This window comes from Emys orbicularis, chromosome 4 (assembly GCF_028017835.1).
Source record: "Emys orbicularis isolate rEmyOrb1 chromosome 4, rEmyOrb1.hap1, whole genome shotgun sequence".
NCBI lineage: Eukaryota > Metazoa > Chordata > Testudines > Emydidae > Emys > Emys orbicularis.
The window spans coordinates 150,800,306-150,819,940 of NC_088686.1; the positions used below are offsets into that span (position 1 = coordinate 150,800,306).

Here is a 19,635-nt window from a genome sequence, read left to right on the forward strand (position 1 = left end):
CACAAGCGCTACAGCGATGCTGATGCAAGTTTCTAGTGTAGATTTTAAGTGGAGACCAGGCCTTGGGATGGAGGACAGTTCAGGCAGAAGGAGGCCAACGTTACCAGCAGAGGGTAAGCTGAAGCAGGGGAGGGAATACCCAAGGGTGCCAGGCCTCTGAGGCAGGTCTTCCCCGGGACACCTCCATGTTCATATGGGAAATGTTCAAACCAAGCCAGGAGCTCTCTTAGGACAGGCAGAGGGAGCGAGCAGGGAGGAGTCCAAAGCTACACGGTCACAGCTAAAGGTTGTGCACAGGAGACCAAGGGTTTGTCTACAGTACAAAATTAGGTCTACTTCAATTAGGTCGACCTACAGCCACCACAGCAATTAAATCAGCTGTTGGTGTCCACACTGCCCTCCTTCTGCTGGTGGTGCACATCCTCATCAGGAGCGCTTGCCCTGACTGAAGTGGCTCATTGTTGGGCATTGACAGCAACACAGGGCTCACAAAATGTGAAATAATTGCATCTGGTTGGCTCTCTGCTGTGAAATTGAGCCCCCTGGCTCAGAGCTGGGGCCCCAGGGCAGAGGGCAGTTCCAGCTGTGAGCCCCATGCTGGGATGACAGCTCAGGCTGTCAATGCTGGGTGGTGGTGGGGACTCCAGCTGTGCGTCCCATGCCCATCTTTCAGCTCAGGCTGTCAGCACCAGGAATGGGGGTGGGGGGCTCCAGTTGTCAGCCCCATGCAGGGCTGACAGCCAACAGGCGACGTAAGTAATGCAGCGTCTACACAGACACTGCATCGCTCTAAGCACTACTCCTCCACCAGAGGTGGAGTTATTAAGTCGGTGTAGTGGGGACTTACATCAGCAGGAGCCCCATTGTAGTGTAGACACTGACAGAGTTAGGTTGACCTAACTGTGTAGTGCAGACCAGGCCCAAGCCTGGGGAGGCAAAGTGAAAAAAGCAAGAGGGCCAAGCCCTGCATGGCTCCAGGGAGCAGCACAGTGCAAGGGACAGGACCAAGCCCTTGCTCGCAGGGATTCCGACACCTGCAGAGCTAGGGGACAGCCCAGCTAACCAGGTGCTCGGATGCAGGAGGGTGAAAGGCGAAGCTGAGCCTTCACCTTCCCCCTCCAGCAGGAAGGAGAAGCTGATTAGCTACTTTGCAGAGAGTGGCTATGAGCCATTGTAGCCAGAGGGAAACCAGCCCAGGGTGCTGCAGGAGGGAGGGAACTGGGAATGGGAAGGGGAGGGGAAAGGTGGCAGGGAGCTGTGCAGATGGAGAGCGCTGGGGAGGAGAAGGGGGTCAGCAGCTGCAGTGGGGAGGCTGGGATCAAGGTGCTGGACAAACACGGCCAGGCAGGGCTGGAGGCAGCAGGGCATGTCCAGCTGTAGGCAGGCAGGGGGTGGATGCAGGGAGGGGTGGTCAGGAAAGAGTGCATTGCTGATGAGGGCACAGGCAGGGCTTCAAGTGGGAGGGGTGTACCCCTGACAGAAACCTGGGGCCGAGTGGCTGAGGGTGGCACTGTGAGCCCTGCCTGACCAGACCGGGTGCTCCCAGAGACACAGACACACACAGCCCTTTGCAGGCAACTCTATGACCTGGTCCAGGGCCTGGCTCTGGCAAGGGCCCAGAGGGCATGGCCAACCGATGGGAGGAGCCGTGGAGGAGATGCAGGTCCAGGGCAGGCAGAGGCTGAGGCCGCAGGCCAGGGAGGGGAAGCTGGGATCAGCCCCAGGGTGCGGCTGGGGATCAGTGACGCTAGTGAGGGGCACCCTGGGAACACTGCACTGAGACCCCCAGTGACACACTGTGTCCGGCAGGGGAACCCCCCCTCCCTGGCATCCATAGCCTGCCCCTCCCCCCACCCTTTCCCACCCCATGTGTTTCTCTCCTCCATCACCCCCGTCCCTGCTGCCAGTGCCTCCCCACCCCAGAGTTGTTATACTCAGCAAAGTTTGTGACTTTCCTGCTCCTCCCCAGGCCTCATCCCTCCCAAAGCCTCAAAACCCCAGGCCCCTTCTACACCACCTGCAGCCTAACAAGCCCCCACCCCCCAACCTGGGACCCCAAGCACCCATACACCCCCCCACACCCCCTGTTCTCACCCTCAACCCCACGCACCCCCCATCCTGGGACCCCAATCACCCATACACCTTCCCCCCACCCCCTGTTCTCACCCTCAACCCCACGCACCCCCCAATCACACCACACGCTCCTCCCCCCGGGTACTCTCAACACAGACACCCGGGTCCCGGCCCCCTCCCTACCCGGGTCCCGGCGGCTCCTCACCGGGCTCCGCGCCGCGCTCGGAGTCGGCACCGCCCCGACCCCTCCGCGGCATATTCATGAGAAGCAAAACAAGGGCGGGGCGGCTCCGCGCCCTGCTGCATATTCACGAGCTATGCAAATAACTCCGTCCTGGGCCCGCCCACTGCCACATGTGACCTTGCTGAAGCCATCATCCAACAGGCAGATGTGCCATACAGGGCGGAGCTAGAGCCTAGGGGCCCCTCTCCTGCCCCACAGATGGACCACGTCCTCCCCAGCTGTTACTGGAGTACCAGTCTCGCCACTCCCATAGACCCTTTATCATTAGGGCATGACCCCTTCATCCCTACCTCCACAGCCTGGAACTTCCCTGGGTCTCTGCCGCCCAGAGAGCCAGGACCCCACTGGGGGAGGGATCTTGTCCCCAGCTCACGTGGGGAGTGTGTGTGTATTCACCCTAGCTGGTATCACAACAGGCAACTCCATGCCTGCCAACTGCAGAGGGCTGGCTACTAGCCCCCACTGTTCTCAGCCTGAGCCCCCACAGGTTGGTATCAGGTGTCCTGCGCCCCAGAGCCCCATAATAAATAGAATCATTGCAGCCCTCACTGCCCTGCTCCAGAGACATCTTAAATATTCACCCATCCTTGTCCCCTAGCTCCCCTAAAGTCTGCTCCTCTGCCCCCCCCCCCCAGGGAATAAAGGCTCCTTGGTGCATCCTTAGTGTAAGAGGGACATGAATTTTAATGCTGCAGGGATAGGGCCAGAGGTTGGAGTCCCCTCTCCTGACACCCCTCATGCCCACCTTGCTCAGTTTGTGAAAGCCTGTTTGCTAATTAACATCTCTTGGGAAAGCGCCAGCAAGGAGGGCAGGTCGGGGCCATAGCTCGGGTAGGGGACATTTGTCCACATTCTGCTAAACTTAAAGAGTCCCCCTCAATTTATTTCACCCCCATTCAGACATGTCAAATGTCACTCTCTGGGTGTGAGATTCACTTGTTAGCATGCTGTTTCACTCTCACATTCCTAAGCTTCTCACTCATTTTGCGTAAACAAAGATTTAAAATATTTTTACTTGGGCACAGCAAGAGACAATACATCTGGGACTTAGGGCTTGGAAAGCCACTTTCCAAGTTTGTGTACTGTGGTGACTATGGAGACTACAGGCTCTAGCTGCAGGAGAGGAGGCTAGAAGGGGTGTGTGTGTGTGTGTAAATACTTGATGGTCAAGAAAATATGAGTCTGCCCAAAAACAAGCAGGACTTGATTGAAAGTTTGCAGGTTCTGCAAAATAACAGTTCAAAATTTAAATCACACTGGCCAAATTCATGTCCTCGGGGCTCTCCAACCATCTAGGGGTTTATTTCAACCAGCTAATAATTGTTTTTATTAAAATCCACTGGTTTGCACTGCATAGAGACTTCTCAAGTGCCCTAGACTTTAGTATGAATTAGGATAGTTAAGTGTTTCATATGCAATATTAATCAGTGTACACTTTAAACCAAACTATTAAGTGCTGGTTACATTAAAATCCTGGACTGTTGGATGGCACAAAGGACCAAAGCTGAGAGCCCCTGTCTTAAGCAATGACCTAACCCACCACCTGGAAAGTCTCACTCGTAAGGACAGCCAACCCATGGCATCTCTGCACATTGCCCCTGCCGGGCAGCCACCCCCATAAGACCAACCAGTCCCATCATGGCAGCTGCTTACATTGCCCAGCACCCAGGGCAAAACAGCCCCCTCATTACAGCTGTGGTAGGATTGCAGGACGAATGCAGGAAGGGCAGAGGCTGTTGTACCTACACCACGCCCTAGCCTTGTGTGATGGGAGAGGTGAAAAGGGGCAGCTGCCGTGGAACAAAGAAAATAATAATAATATAATATATGGAGATATACCTATCTCCTAGAACTGGAAGGGACCGCGAAAGGTCATCGAGTCCAGCCCCCTGCCTTCACTAGGAGGACCAAGTACTGATTTTTGCCCCAGATCCCTAAGTGGCCCCCTCAAGGATTGAACTCTCAACCATGGGAAAGGCCCCACACTGCACAGGCTTTGGTCTGATTTTGGTTGTTGGGTTTAGTGTGCAGGTGTTGTGAAGCTGTAATGTCCAGGTGGGCAGATGTGGCGGTTTCTGCTGGTTTTAAACTCCACGCCATTGCTGGGCCCCTGTTCTAGCGTCGTACACGCACGGTGCTTGAAGAGAGGAGTTGCCATGGCTGCCTGCAGCTCTTCCTTCCCATTTACTCCTGGCAGCTGTGGAGTTCTGGTAAATAACCCACAGAAATTAGGCCAAAGGAAATGAGACCCTGGAGAATTTCCCATGGGAGCCAGCTTCCATCTGCACAATTAACCTGCTGCAGCCTTGGTTATAAAAGCCACTGCCTCTGGGGCACATGCCTCTCCCTCCCCCAGCACGCACAGCTCTCTTCCCTCTCGGAGAGCTGCAGCCTGGCAGAACTCCCGATTCAATTAGAGTGAGGCAGCGTGTGCCCTCTGACACACAGGTGATTGGAAGTGGAGCCATAGACACTTTAATGGAGCACTGAGGTCTGATAATAGGCTCTAATCAGATCAGGCCTCCTTCCCCCAACTCAGATTAGTTGTCCTGGCAGCAAGGCCGGCGAGGGCTGTAATGGAGATGGATGCTGCGTCCACCGTCTGCTCAGCGCCTCACACTCCCCTTCGCCCACTCTCGGAGCAGTTCGAGCTGGTCAGAGCTCCAGGCCCACAAAGGATAGTGATGAGGCTCTCAGCCCTCCATGCAGCCCCAAGGGCAGCTGCTAGCAGAACCAGGTGGAGGGGAAGCATTGGATACTAACCAACTGCCCAGAGCTCCAGGACACTGCATCCCTCAGCAACACGCAGCTGGGAGGTATTGGGTATGTCAAGGAGGGAAGGGCTCCCACCGCCTGGGTCACAGCACCCCCTGCTGGGCTACAGTTCCCTACATTAAGCAGTCTTGGGAACAACCCTCCCAGCCTTGCTGAGGCTGGTAATGGCCCCGGCAGCAGGAGAGGGGAGGGAAAGGAGCCCCTAACACTTGGCTAAACCTCATTGCTATCGACTGCCTCCTTCATTAGGTGGCTCCCCCAGGTGCCTGATGGCCTTTAATACAATTAGGGCCACAGCTTACTGGAATGCAGTGAGATAAGGCTCTGGATTCAGCCCCACGCTGCAGGCAGAGCTGTTCCTGCTGCGATGCCTGGGAAACGCAGCCGTCGGGAGGGGAGACCACAGCTCCAGAGTGGCCTCCTTCCCCCTCTGGCAAAAGTGGGGCTTTGCCTGCTCTAGAGGGGAAGCTCTGTCGGCACTGGGAGATCCATCCATCTGTCCCCTGGCCACGCTGCGACAGACAGACGCTCCGTCCAAAGTCACTTGGTTTTTATTCCATCCAATTGCCGCGTGAACAGATCAGAAATACAAAAATAAACAGAACATAAAAAACACCGATAGAGCCTGACTACAGGCCAAGGGACGGACCCCTCCCAGCCAGCCAGCTCCCCCCTGCAGGGCCCGCGGGCCACCCCCCGACCCCCCAGTTTGCTGGGAGGGCCTCTTGATAGGACACAGGGGGTCTCCCAAAGCATGGAGAGAAAGGAGGGGTGCGCCCCCTCCCCTGATCTCTAGCACCCTCTGCCTTTCTCCAGAGTTCAGCACAGGTCCTACAATTCCATGAGGGAGGAGGGGTCAGGGAAGGTCCAGAAGTAGGGCAGGTTCTAGCCAACGGAGCAGTCGCGTCACCCCTCCAGCCCATGCCCCTGGCAGAAGGGATGTGGGGGCATTGGGGGGTTGTGGGGGGTGTCTAGGCCTCAACTCAGTGACCTGTGCAGTCAGGAAAGGGGCAGGGCTAAAGGGAGGGGGAGGGGTTGCTCTAATCTGAGCCAGATGCTGAGTCCTCCAAGCTGGGTGGCGTGCTGGCGATTTCCTCCTCCTCTGAGTCCTGTGGGGGGAGGGGGAAGTGTGTTAACAGGAGACCACATATAGCCACAGCTGCCAGATTGGGGCAGGAGCCCCTCCTGCCCCACCCGCACCTACCTCCTTCTTGTTGTCACCAGAGCTCTCCTCACTGGAGACAAACTCCTTGCTCTTGAAGCTCTCACCCAGCTGCTTGGCGGGGGACTTGGCTAGGGCCTTGGACGGTGCCGCTTTCCTCTCCGCTTTCCCCTTCCCCTGCTGCTGCTGCTGTTGCTTCTTCTTTTTGGATTTCTCTCTGTGCAGGATGGGGGACAGCGAACAACCAGAGGGTCATCCCAAGCCCCTACTGCACTGGTGGAGGTGCCCAGGTGCCACAGGGCCGGGAGGAAATAGACAATCCTCCACTCCTCGCACTCTACATGGGCCACACCTTTCCCCGTCATCTCGCTGCCTACCCTCCGATGAGATGGGGCCACGGTCCTTCGTCACCCACCCATGTTCCCAGCAGCCCAGCCAACTTACTTCTTGGAGCTCTCCGATTTGCCCCCCTCGCTGTACTCCTTCATGGCCTTCTCGTAGTCCCTCTTGGCATCTTCTGCCTTGCGATCCCACTCCTGCCACCAGAGCACGGAGTTGGTGATGCCCCTCCTTGGTCACCTGCCCCCCCCCCCCCGTTTCACTTCTGATCCCCGTCAGATACAAAGCTATCCCGAGCAAGCTTCGCCAGCCTGCCAAAAACAGATGCCCATCCCTATCCCCTCCCTGAACAAGGCACAGCCCCTGCCCCATGTTGGGTTGGCCTCCAAGACCTCTTCCATTCGGTTCCCCAAGAATTCCCCATGCCAGGCCTACACCCATCACTACCCCTATCATCCCCAGACACAGCCCTGCCAGCCCACCCTCCTCCCCCAAACACCCACCCCACCAAAAGACAGTTAGAACATGCCACGCCCCCAACCCAAGGCCACCTCTTTCTTCTCCTTGGACATGCCCTTCCAGAGCTCCCCAGCCTTCTTGGACAGGTCGGTGATGCTGATGCCGGGGTGGTCTGACTTGATCTTCTCGCGGCTGGCATTCAGCCACAGCATGTAGGCAGACATGGGCCTCTTCGGGGCGTTGGGGTCTTTCCCTTTCTTACTCTGGCAAGAGGAGGTGGCAGGTGCAAAGACAGAACAAGCAGGGGATCCATCAAGACGTAGCTCTACAGTTCCTTGGACCAGAGGCTCTGGCCCCCATGGCAAGGGCCCCTTGTGCCCCCCATTAACACTGGGGCGTGGCATTCGATACCCCAGCCCTTCCCCCCAGCAGCCAGACACACTCACGGGGCCCAGGCAGCACAAGACTAAGACAAGGCAACTAGGGCCAAGGAGCTCAACGGAGCCAGCGGGCCCGGCTGGGGCAGGACTGCAGGGAGGCGGGTGAGGTGAGACTGGGGTTGGGGGAGTGGCACACGGCTGAAGAGCTCCGTGGCATGGAGGGGAGTCACTCACCCCCAGCTGGAGGCTGTTTAGTGTCCTAAGCTGGGGAGCAGCGGGACCCTCAGGACAGTTCCCCATCGCAGAGGACACTCACTCGTGGCCTCATCAGCTGCCTACGCAGAGCTCCCGAAGGCTCAGTCTCCCCACAGGGCTGGCCTGCGTGCTGGAGGTAGAGGATCCCGCTCCTCAGAGCCAGCGGTCGGGACCCACGCAGCCCCCTCTGCCAGGGCAGAGCTCTCACCTCTGATGGCTTCTTGCGGGGCTTGCGCTCCTTGATGATCTTGGCTTTCTTGGCTGGCTTCCTCTTTTCCTCGCGGTCGCTGCCACCATCACTACTGGCAGAGACTTCGCTGTCGAACCTGCAGGAGGGAATGGGAGCCTGGCATCAGCCCCACCCCCACCCAACGCCACTGCTCCCAGGGCCGGCAGCCCCAGCTCAGCACAGATCAGGCCTAGCATGGGCAGATTGCTCCAGGGGTGCTGGCTGGAAGTGTTAGGGCATTCCCAGTATGGCTTGGGCATGGCAACAGGAAAAGCCTCCTCACCTGTCCCTTGAAACAGGGTGGCAAGGGGCACCGCCAAGCACTCTGGGCAGGGTACAAGGGGCACAGCCAGCTCTTACCCACACCAACTGCTCCCATCCCTGGGTGTCACCCCAGACCTGCTGGCAGCAGAACCTGAGTGGCAGTGCTAAGCACAGACATCCCCGCTGGAGAGATGTGAGCCCCTTTGAGAAGAGTATGGGGCACAGCACAGGCCTGCTCACTCCGGGCCGATTCCCAGCCGATGGGTTCCCCGTTCCTGACACGGGACCCCACCTGGGACCAAGAGGGAATATTCTGTAACATTGTTATGAACCTCATTTCATGCCTCAGTTTCCCTCTACACTTTGCACTGCTATGCAGGGGTGCAAAAAGGTTAAATCTGCTCTAAGAGCAAGAGCCGCGAGGTGTGTGTCCCCCGTGGCTGGCTGGGGTGGAAGAAGGGTCGGCAAAGGACTGGCGAAAACCAACCCACATCAATGAAGAATCCAGCAAGAGAGCGGGAACCCCAATGGCCGGGCTGTTCACCCCTAGCAGCCACCAGCCAGGAGGAAGGAGACATTCCCAGCCCTCAGCTGAGAAGCAACACAAAGGTCCCAGCAGGAGAACAAAGGGGAAAGGAGGCCGGTGGCCAGGCCTCGGGGCTGACAAGGAGCCAGATGGAGATAGAGACCATAACGGCTTGGCTGGCTAATTGCACCAGTGCTGGCCAGGCTGGACTATGGCTCAACCTTTGCCTCTCTCTGCTAACCCAAGGCCTTTCCGATCCCGTGGGCCAGGCGGCTAATGTTCCCCCGTGTCTGGGAAGGCTGCTGCTGTCGCTGCAGATATCACTGACAGCACAGCGCCCCGAACGGGGATGATACAAACGTCCCGCAGGGGTCTGGCTTGGCTGGATTTGCTGCAGGGAGCCAGAGAGAGAGAGAGGGATTGCTGGGGCCCCAAGGCCCAGTTTGGAGTCCTGGAGGCCATGGGCCTGCCCCTGAGTGGGTCCCTGGGGCCTAGCACACTGAAGGGGTCACTCCCAAGGAACTGGTTATAGGATGGGCATGGACTAGACACTGTGGATCTGTGACACCACCCCACAACCCAGCGGATCTTGGTTGCGGGAAGTCTTCGCCAGAGTTCTCCCTGTTTCCATTTGCTCCCACCATGCCCTGAGTAGCACCCCCAGATTCCTGGTCCTCCGAGGTCCGGGATTCACAGAGCCGCACAACGTCCACCCAGTTATTACTGCTCCATGCTACAAAGACATCTTCCCCATTAGGCAGTCCCCTCAGCCTGGATCATTTCTGTGGCTCCCAGCAGGGTTCCCTCTGGCAGGCGTGCCAACTGCGCTGCTCCAGAGCACAAATCTCAGCAAGCACCAGAGGCAAAAACCTAGTGCCTATCCTCTGCTCTGAAACCACCCTGCCTCACTCAGGGACCAGGGCCCCACTGTGCAAGGCGCTGTACAGGCACATAGCAAGAAAGACAGTCCCTGCCCCAGACAATGTAAGCAGCCCCTCGATTTCAGGCCCTTGTACAACCCACCACTGAGATGCAGCAGCCCCTGAGGTGAAAGTTGTTTAACAGCTCAGGACAGGAAGGGAAGAACCCCATGTCCAACTGGGGCTACAGGGCAATTTAGATCAACAGAAGGGAGTTCCCCAAGTTGATGGCTGGCCACTGAGCCTAATGGCCTTAAGCCTGTGAAAAGGGCCAGGGAGACAAAAACCTCAGACAGCAGCACCAGGCCACTTAGCGCACTGGAGCACTGGCAGAGGTGACAGTGCCTGTGGCTGAGCCATCAGCTCTGGAGGCCCCATAAAGGCAGAGTGCCCCGTACTGAGCCACTCGCTGCGCATGGCAGCACGGCGCCCCATAGCACCACAGGGAGGCCAGCGCTGATGGCACTACATGTACAATGTCCAGCCCCGGCGGCCACCGCAGGTCGAGTTCCCATCTGAGAATGGGCCAATCAAAGGGCAAGGTCACAGCCCGAGAGCCCCATGCCAGGCAGCCCCTGTCCCCGACTCACTCTTCTGCGACATCCTCGTCCTCCTCCCCGGGGTTAAACGACTCATCTGGAAGGAAAGGGAATGCACTGGTCATTCTTCCTCTCTGGGTGGGGGGGGGGCGGGGCAGGAGAGGGAGATGGCAACAGCCCAGGGGAAAGGGCTGAGTAAAGAGTATGGGAATGTCTCTCTGACCCCAAATGGGGATAGCCGGCGGGGTTGGGGCGGGAGAGATCTCTCAGCCAGGGTGAGGCGCCCCAATCGCTGGACAGCCGGGGGGGGGGGGGGGGGAGGAGGGAGAGAGGGGACAGCTGGGGGAGGATCTCACAGCCAGGGGGAGGAGCCCCAGGCACAGGTCTCACCAGTCTCCTCCCCAGACTCATCACTGCTGTCATCAGCATTCTCCTCCCGGATCTTTCCCTCCTCCTTCATCCTCTCCAGGTAGGCATCATGCTGGTCTTCGTCAGAGTCAGCGTATTCATCATAGCTCTGCGGCATGGACTGCATGGGGAGCAGGGGGAGGTCACGTGAGTGCCACTCTCTGCCCCTCCCCCCCAGCAGAGGGGAAGGGCAGACGCCACCCCCCATCCCAAATGTGCAGCGAACTGAGAACTACAACTCCCAGCATGCTCCTGGGTGCACACCCCCCGCCCCCACTCTGGGAAAGGATCCCCAACACTCGAGCACAGGCTGCATGCAAGGACCAGAGGAGCAGTGTTAACTGGGTTAGGTGGGGCCCACTCGGCAAGGAGATCGGGAGGGGGGGGCATGGCCCTCCCTTCCCTCCCATGGCTCATGCGGGGTTACTGTGGTTAGTAGAGAGCACCACAGCCATGCAGAGGAGACCTGCACCAGGAGGAGGGGAAAATCGCACGGACCTTTTTCTTCTACAAGGGCAAGGAGAGAAGAGAAAGTGAGGAGGCAGAATCTGCAGCGAGAGAGAGAGAGAGAGAACGAACCCCTGCCCTCACCCAGCCCCCCCAGTGGCTATGGGGCTCCCGGTCAGGATGGGACAGGGGACCTAGCCAGCGCCCCGCCCCACCCCACTGCAGGTACCTCCTTGTGGCCTCGGTTCTTGATGTTCAGCTTCTTGGCGTTGACAAAGTCAAACAGCTTCCCATACTCCTCCCTGCAGGGGGGTGACAGTGGGGAAACGGGGTCATGGAGAGGCGGAGTCTAACGCTCTCCCATCCACGAGCAAGCAAGAGGGCAGTGCACGGTGATGCCAGCCCTGCACCACCAGGTTGTGGTGCCAAAGACTTCCCAGGGCTGAGTGAGGAGCAGGATACCAGTGCAGGCCGTGAGACAGGGTTGTGTCACGTGGAAGAGGGCGGCGGCCCAGGAGAACAGATGGGGCAATAGGCAGTACAGCCATGGGGACAGAGGGGAGAGCAGCTGCTGGGGGGGGGGGGGGGGGGGAGGAGAGGCTCGCCTCTCTATGCTGCTGAAGGTGTACCACGTGCCCGGGGGGGGGGCGCCAGGCTCACCTCTCTATGCTGCTGAAAGTGTACTGCGTGCCCTGCTTAGTCTCGATCTCGAAGTCGAAGGAGCGGGTGGTGGTGGTGCCGCGGGCGAAGTTGACGAAGGAGATCTCGTCGAAGCGAATGTGCACCGGGGGCTTGTGCACATAGATGAAGCCACGCTCCAGCGGGTAGAGCAGCCCCGAGCTGGCCTTGTAGGAGCAGGTGATGCACTGGGCTCCCGAGTGCCTGGGGGCGCGCGGAAGAGGGAGGAGAGAGACAGACAGACAGGGGGTTACACCAGCAAGGCTCCCATGCACAGACGCTCTCCCAGGGGACAGCAGCCAATGTGGGGGGGATAAAGGGATGAGAATCTGTCACACGTACCTCTGAGGCACAACTCTCCTCCTACCCACCACTGGGAACTCCCAGTCACAGGACAGGGAAAAAGTCCACCAGAGCCAGGCATGTAGGGACTGGGCCTCACAGATCAGTCATTTCTAAATATTTAATTAGCAACAGGCTCTGTATCCCACTCCTTGCCACCCGAGCTAGCCAGTCCAGGATCGCAGCTGGTGCCCCCTAGAGAAGAAAGGGCCCATATTCGATTCCCCACCCCAAGACAATCTACCGCCCTGGGACTGGATTGGAGCCAGAGCCCGTTAGAAGGAAAAGGCCCTATGTCCCATTCACCACCCCCTCAGTTAGACAGTACCCATGCCCTGGGACAGGAGCCCCCTAGAGAGGAAGGCCCCATGTCCCACTCCCCTGCCCGCTGTGTGCTCACCCCTGGAAGTTGCCGGGCACGGTGATCTTGCGGTTCACCAGCGCTTTCATGACCCGACTGACCATCTCATAGAGCGAGCCGGACATGTTCTTGGTGAGTCGGCCCTCGAAGCGCTTCTCCACCTCATCCCTACGGCACGGGGAAAACGGCAGCATGAGGACAGAAGGCAGGAGAGAGAGCCCAGCACAAGCAGGAACAACGCGGGATGACCCAGGAGCTCCCACACCAACTGAGAGAGACAGGAGCATGGGAAGCCCTCAGCACCCAGAGATGAGAGGGCCGCCAAGGAGGACAACGCATATTCCTCGGGCAACAGCATCTACTCCCAGGAGAAGAGAACCCCCTCCCGAGGCTTGGATGTGAGCCAACCTGGATGGGGATGGCCAGACACTCATACCAGACAAAGTTTGGCGTCCACATGGGATTGGAGGGATCCTGCCAGGAGCATGGCAAGGCTAGCAGAGGATGGGTACGGCTGGGGGGCTGCCTGGGGATAGAGCCAGGATGGCAGGAGGGGTCCTGCCGGGTTGGCAAGCGTGGGGAGAAGAGAGGGGTCAGGCCTGGGCACAGGGCAGAGCCAGGCTGGCAGGAGCAGAGGGATCCTGACAGGGTACAGGGCTGGGGGCAGGGCCAGACTGGCGGAGGAGGGTCTGGCCAGGGAAGGAAGGCCACTCACTCATTCATGTTAAGGGTCAGGGAGATGTCCTCGTCTTTGGAGAAGAGCAGGATCAGGAAGTGGTAGCGCGTCTGGCCCTGCTTGATCGGAGGGTCCAGGCTGATCTGGAAAGGAAACCAAGGATATGAACAGGTGAGGGATCCCAGTATCCCGAGATCAGGGATCTCCTCCATTCCAGCTCCCACCGCCATGCAATATCCCTCCCAAGTACCACAGGGCAGTCCCCTCCCTCCCAGTTCTCAGCCCCCAACAGAAGTAGCTGGTCTGGGCCTTTTGATCCGCTGGCTACCCCGCCCCCCAGGCACACTGGAGTGGGATCTGCCAGCCCCCCCATTTCCCCCCAAATGCAGTGGGGGGGGGATCTGCCAGCCCCCCATCCCCCTCCTCACCACAAAGAACATCTGGCGCTGGTCCTTGTGGGGCAGCAGGAAGAGGCGCAACACGGTGGTGTAGGGGATCTTGTAGTCAAAGGTCTTGCCATGCAGGTGCAGGAAGGTTGGGTAGATGCGGATATCATAGCGACCGCGTGGTGTCAGGCACTGCAGCTCCCGGAAGATGCAGATGGCATCCCCGGTCGCCTGGATCACGTCTGCCTTGGACAGCACATTCTGGGCAAAGGCCTAAGGGTGGGGGGGAGGATAGGGGGCCTTTATTCCAGACAGCTGAATGCAGCCCCCCATAACTCCCCCCCAGCACCTTCACACAGGCCACAGCCCCATTCCTCCCAGCCCACGAACTCCCTCCCCCACCCCCAGCTCGGCCCACACGCACCTCCACAGGGTCCACGCCGTCCTCCTGCGTGGGCGGCACGTAGAAGCGCACCTCCATGAGCGACACCTCAGCATCGTCGTTCTGGTGGAACTCCAGCGTCACCTCATTCTTGCCCGTGGTGCACTGGGACACGTTGCTGAGTGGGATCTCGAACACAGGCTGCTCCCCGATGTCGAAGGACAGGAGCTGGCCTGCGGGGAGGGGGAACCCAGTGGGTCAGCAGTGGGGCAATGGACCACCTCGCACAGCCAGCCGCTCCTCCCGTCAGACAACTTCCGCAGCCAGTAGCTACAAGGTGGTGCTGGGCAGACAAGAGCAACTCAGAGCGCCCCCTTCAGGAGAAGGTGGAGCTACAGGCTACTCCCTCTCTGCTGCACACTTAGCCATCCACTCCCAACGCCAGCCCCCACATCCGAGTCACTGCAGGAGCTGTGCTCCTCTCCCTGCTATACACCCCTCAGCTCCCGGAACTGGCCTTCCCCACAGGCTTAACTCCAGCTCAATCACAGGTTCTTCCCCACAGCCACACGCCGCTAGCAGCGCTGCAGCCAGCACTCCCCAAGCCGCAGGCGGCTGCTAACACGTACTGCGACCCCGAGGTAGATGCAGTTAAGAGACAAAGCCACAGGTGCTCACGCCCATTGAGACACGAGGGCCTCCCATCCCTTCCCATCAGCCCCCTGACCAGAAGCGGACTGTCTGTCTGCCTCTGCTCAGCTCTCCATTTGCAGCCTCTCCACTAGCCTCCATCTCCGGTGTCTGGTAGAGGAGGAGGCTGGCTAACCTGCCCGGGGATGAGCGTCCAGGGCGGGCAGACAAGTCGTCCCCAATGCCCCGCGAATACGAGCAGAATGACCCGGGGAGTTGAGCTAGCCCAAGGTTCATAGCGCCACTACTGCTTGCCAGGGCCAGATACAGCGCCAGCACGGGTGTCACAGCAGGGGAAACGTGGATGCACTGTCACGGGTTAGGCTACCGCGGGGAAACGTGTCCCATGCGTCACAAGCAGCGAAGACATAGCCCCAGAGTCACCTCCAAACTTCACGGTCCCCCAGTTCCAGCCCTTCACGCACAGATCCTTCTCCGCCAGCTCCAGACGATAATGGGACTTGAAGAACTCTGACAGCTTGTCAAACTCCTGAGTGGGAAGTAGAGAATGGCCATCAGAAGCCACCATACCCCAGGGATCCTTCCTCCCCCCACCCGGATCACATCAGGGCTCCTTCCCTCCCAGAGAGGCCCGGCCACTGCTAGTACCCCACAGCTCCCCTGGGTAACACACAGCAGCAGCGAGGAGCTCCAGCGCTCTCCCATCTAGGATAGCTCATGCAACACACAGCATATGCCAGGAAACAAGTGAGCTGGGGAAAGAATCAGTCACTAGGAGAACTGCGACCACAGAGCTAAGGGAGAGTGAGCAGGAGTTACCAGCCCTGCATCTTTGCTGGACACTCGTGTGGAGCTGAAACCTCTCATAGGGATATGCCCCAGTACATGACTGGCAACTGCAGAGGAGCCAGTCAGGGACTCCAGCCGGTCAGAGCAGCTGCAGCCGAAGCAGGGACACTTACATGTTCGAAGAACTCCCTGCAGTTTGACTGGACTTTCTCTACCTGGTGCTGATGGGCTGTTTGTTCCAGCCCTCCCACGCGCCTAACTTCCCTTTCAGCTGCGTGGCCACGCAGCAGCCTATTAAGCGCCACGCAGGCGCTCAGGGCTGCGGAGGGGAGAGATTCCTCTCCCACAGCCCCGGACCCAACCCAGCCCAGCGACAGACCTGCCGCGGCCGGGGAAGAGGCGCCCCTCCCCTGGCCCCAATCCAGCCCTGACCCGGACCTGCCACAGCCAAGGGAGAGGCACCCCGCCCCGCCAGCCCAAGTGATGCTGCGGGGAGAGAGCTGGGGGGAGTACTCCAGGCTGCACCCCCAAACCCCTCATCCCCAGCCCCACCCCAGAGCCATCCCTTGGGTATGGCGAATCGGGGCAACTGCTCCGGGCCCCACACTTCAGTGCGAATGAGTCGTGCAGGGGGCGATAGGCCGGCCCGGGAGGGGTGGGGTTAGGGGGCCCAGGCCAGCCCAGGGAGGTAGCAGGGGGCCTGGCGCCAGCAGCAGGGGTCGGGCCCGCACTCATCAGTGGGAAGCGCGCATTGTATTTCTTTTTCTTGCTCGCCCACTGCCAGCATCCTAGCGCCGCTGGAACATGCCAGCGCCAGGGTGACCCCATCCATTGCCCTTCCTCCCCGGACCCCTTCCTTTTGCAGGACCCCCCCCAGCACAGGGGGCCCCCTCACCCCTAGCATAGGTGCCACCCTGTGACTCTCCATCATCCCTCGCCCCCCAGCACCGGTGTCCCCTCCCCACGCCAGATTTCACCTGTATAAAAAACGTTAAGGGAGGCCCATACAGGCTGATTTGTCCCAGGCCCCACACCCCCTAGGGATGGCCCTGCCAGAGCCCACACCCCCAGCTGGAACCCTCATCCCGCCCATTCCAACCCTGAGTCCCTCATCCCTGGTCCCACCCCATAGCCTGCACTCCCACCCCAGAGCCCACACCCCGACCCTCTGCCCCAGCCCTGAGCCCCCTCCCACACTCCAAACTCCTTGGCCACACCGCCGACACATGAATTTTGTTATGTGCACCAATACGAAGATGATGTGTCACACGTCACCTCCATATTGGTGGACATAACAAAATTCATTCCACACATAGGTGGGAAAAATTAGAGGGAACACTGCCCCTCGCTCACAGTCTCTTTGCCTCAACTTCCCTCAACACCTGTTCCATTCTCTCCCCCGCTTCCCTTCAACTGATCCCCTCCTAACTACACCCACCAGGAAAGAACACCAGGGCACTAACAAGCCACTTGCTGCCATCACATAGTTCACTGGGCTTGTGCGTTCCACTCTTACTCCCGACCCAGTGGCTGTCTGGTCTATTTAGCCTATACGTTCTTCAGGGCAGGGTCTATCTACTACTCTGTACAGAGCCTCGGGCAATGGGACCCATTCTCAGCTGACCCTTAGGCATTACCGTAATAAACACAATTAATTAAAAAAAGACTCTTAGGAGAGAGCCTTGAAGCTAAAACTCATGGCAAACTGTTTGGGCCAAGAACAGGATCCTTAGGGCAGGACGAGGGAGGTGTTTACACAGAGCCAGACGGGATCCAGGGCTCGTGAGGGTGTGGGCTGCATTGAGGCACTAACGCCACAGCAGCAAATCCAGGAGGTTGCTCAGCAATTGTCGCCTTGTAGCTGGTTGGGGATGCCCACCCACATAACTTCCCCCTGGGAGTCCTGGCACAGGGTGGGGTGGGCGCTTCTAGGAGGGGGAGCCGGCCAGGCCAAAGGTCTCACCGATTCCCTGAAGCCGTCATACTTGTAGACGTGTCCATTCTTGGTGAGCAGCTTGAGGCCGTGGCCTAGTGCCACTCGGCGCCAGATGCCCTCTGCTAGCTCCGAGGCCTGGATGTTGTCCACCTTGCCTGTCTTGCTGTTCTTGAAGATGACGCCCTGGCGGCTCAGCCGCAGCCGCCCATCATTCTGACAGAGAGAGACGGGGGTTGGTAGGGGGCACAGGGACAACGCTCCAAGAGCGAAGTGCACACGCTGGGGAGAACAACAGTGGTGACACTCTGGAATGGTGTCAAAGATACACCCGGAACTCCACATCAGCCAGCAACACTCTTCCTCCTCCAGGGAAAAGGCTACTTAACACCCATCCCCATGGATGTAAAACAGAAACCCCACCATCTCTTCTCTCCCACGCAGGGGTGCACGCACCCCATATCCAACTAAGACCACTAAACCCACCCCAAACACCCTCCCTCACCCTCATGCAAGCTTCACTCCAAGATCCCCCCACCTCCCACTTCAACTACCCCCCATGCATCACAGGGCCATAGCACCAGCTCTCCAGTTTAAGTCAGCCAGAGCGGCACCATAAAGCCTTTATTCGCTTTAGCTAGAGGACTGACTGGCCACTTAGGAACAATAGCCCAATCAAGGGCATTTCACAGATGTAGGGACAACATTCCCCAGTGTAACCATCACGAGCAACAGCCAAAGATTTGGATTTCTTGCCATGAGAACCGATTCATTTATAAAGCTCAGGGCACCATGCACCTTCGCTGTAAACTGGCAAACACTCATGTCTGCGAATAAAAAGAATCTTGCATTGCATTTTCTGACAGGCTCCCAAGTTTCAGCCATTCCGGCTAAGGCACGCATCAGTTCCCACAGCACTTGGTGACACCGTGCAACAGTTTAGAACGAAATGCAAGGAGTCTGCTCCCTGAAGTCCAATGGGCTGTGACTTTCGGTCAGCTGAGTGTTACCTACCAGAGCGGGAATGCAGCCAAGACACTGGCACTAACTCCCCAACACCCAGGAAAGTGTCACTGGATCTTTAATACCTACGGGGGTCTGGCCATGTTTTGTCTCATCAGAATGATGCAGCCCTGCTCTCCTAGCATGTGGCTTGATCTGTGGCCTCAGTAATGACTCAGGGAAAAAGCACACACCCCTCCCCCAAGTCACTTACAGCTTCTAGGTTTTACTTTGGGGTAGCACTCCAGCTGTGACCCCACTTAGTTTGAGAGCTATAATGAAAGCGGAACCACAGTTCAGCACCTTGTCACAGCCCTAGATACACCACTCCACCTGCCACAATAACAACACCTTCCCAGATTCTCTGCTTCCCACCCCCAGGAAGGAATGGCTTTCCAGGTTTCCTGCGTCTCTCACCATGGACCCCTTCACCTCCTGGTATATTTCGTTGAACTCCAGCGTGTCCGCCATGATGGCCCCTCCCCACCTCGCCCACTCTGGTGTGGTCTGTCTCCCAGCGATGGGTTTGGGAGAGCTTTGGAGACTAGGTTCAGTCAGGAAGCTCTCCAGAGATGAAGAAGTTCTTCAGTCCCCTCCCGAGTCCCGCATGCCCGGCGTAGCACAGAGGGGAGGAAGCTGCAGCTAGGGTGAGTGTCAAAACAGTGAAGCACCTGGAGAGAAAAGGAGAGACATTACCCCACCAGTAGGATGAGGCCCAGCAGGGAGCCAACTCAGGAGCCCCCAGAGACTGAACCCATGGGGTAGCCACAGAGTAGATACGGGGCAGGCTCCCACCCATCCAGTGAGCCTCACCCAGCCGGGCCTGGGGTGCTGGAGAGCATTACAGAGCTCTCCAGGGGCTGGAGGCCGAGCCCCAGCAGAAGGATCATACAGAACCCTCCCCATCCCTATCTTCACCCCGCCACCAGACCCTCCTAGAGCCCGACCCTCTCCCTGCCCCATCCTCCCCCAGACACCGACCCCCCGGCCCTGCCCCAGGCATGGATACACACCCACCCTGTGCCAACCTCCCCCAGACACCGACCCTCCCCACCCCTCCTCTCATCCTCGCCCCAGAGCCCGACCCCCTCCTTGCCCCAGGACCCCCTGCCGCAGCCTCCCCCAGACACCGACCCCCCGGCCCTGCCCCAGGCACGGATACACACCCACCCTGTGCCAACCTCCCCCTCCCCAGACACCGACCCTCCCCACCCCTCCTCTCATCCTCGCCCCAGAGACCGACCCCCTCCCTGCCCCAGGACCCCCCGGCCCTGCCCCAGGACCCCCTGCCCCAGGCACTGACCCCCACCTCTGCCCCAGGTACCGACCCCCCCCCGAGGGTCAATTTCCCGCCTGCGCAGCACGAACCTCATGCGGAGCCTCCCTCTCCACCGGAAACCGCCCCCCCATCCGCC

The 19,635-nt window shown here is 59.0% G+C and overlaps 1 protein-coding gene across 2 annotated transcripts; it reads right to left on the bottom strand.

The window, feature by feature from the left end:
* Positions 1-5,824: 5,824 nt before the first annotated feature.
* SSRP1 (structure specific recognition protein 1) lies at positions 5,825-19,635 on the bottom strand. 2 transcript variants are annotated; one of them, XM_065402661.1, is made up of 17 exons: positions 19,589-19,635; positions 18,638-18,891; positions 17,249-17,434; positions 14,920-15,025; positions 13,888-14,078; positions 13,506-13,736; positions 13,117-13,220; positions 12,441-12,569; positions 11,681-11,902; positions 11,250-11,322; positions 10,556-10,694; positions 10,217-10,262; positions 7,896-8,013; positions 7,145-7,315; positions 6,699-6,790; positions 6,297-6,471; positions 5,825-6,201 (listed from the first exon to the last, which is right to left on the bottom strand). In XM_065402661.1, exons 2-17 carry the CDS (start codon positions 18,689-18,691, stop codon positions 6,133-6,135), a joined length of 2,106 nt encoding a protein of 701 aa, XP_065258733.1. In that variant the 5' UTR covers positions 18,692-18,891; positions 19,589-19,635; the 3' UTR covers positions 5,825-6,132. The 2 variants fall into 2 exon arrangements, 1 of the variants encoding a protein (XP_065258733.1); XR_010561357.1 differs by lacking the exon at positions 6,699-6,790 and having other exon boundaries at positions 6,128-6,201.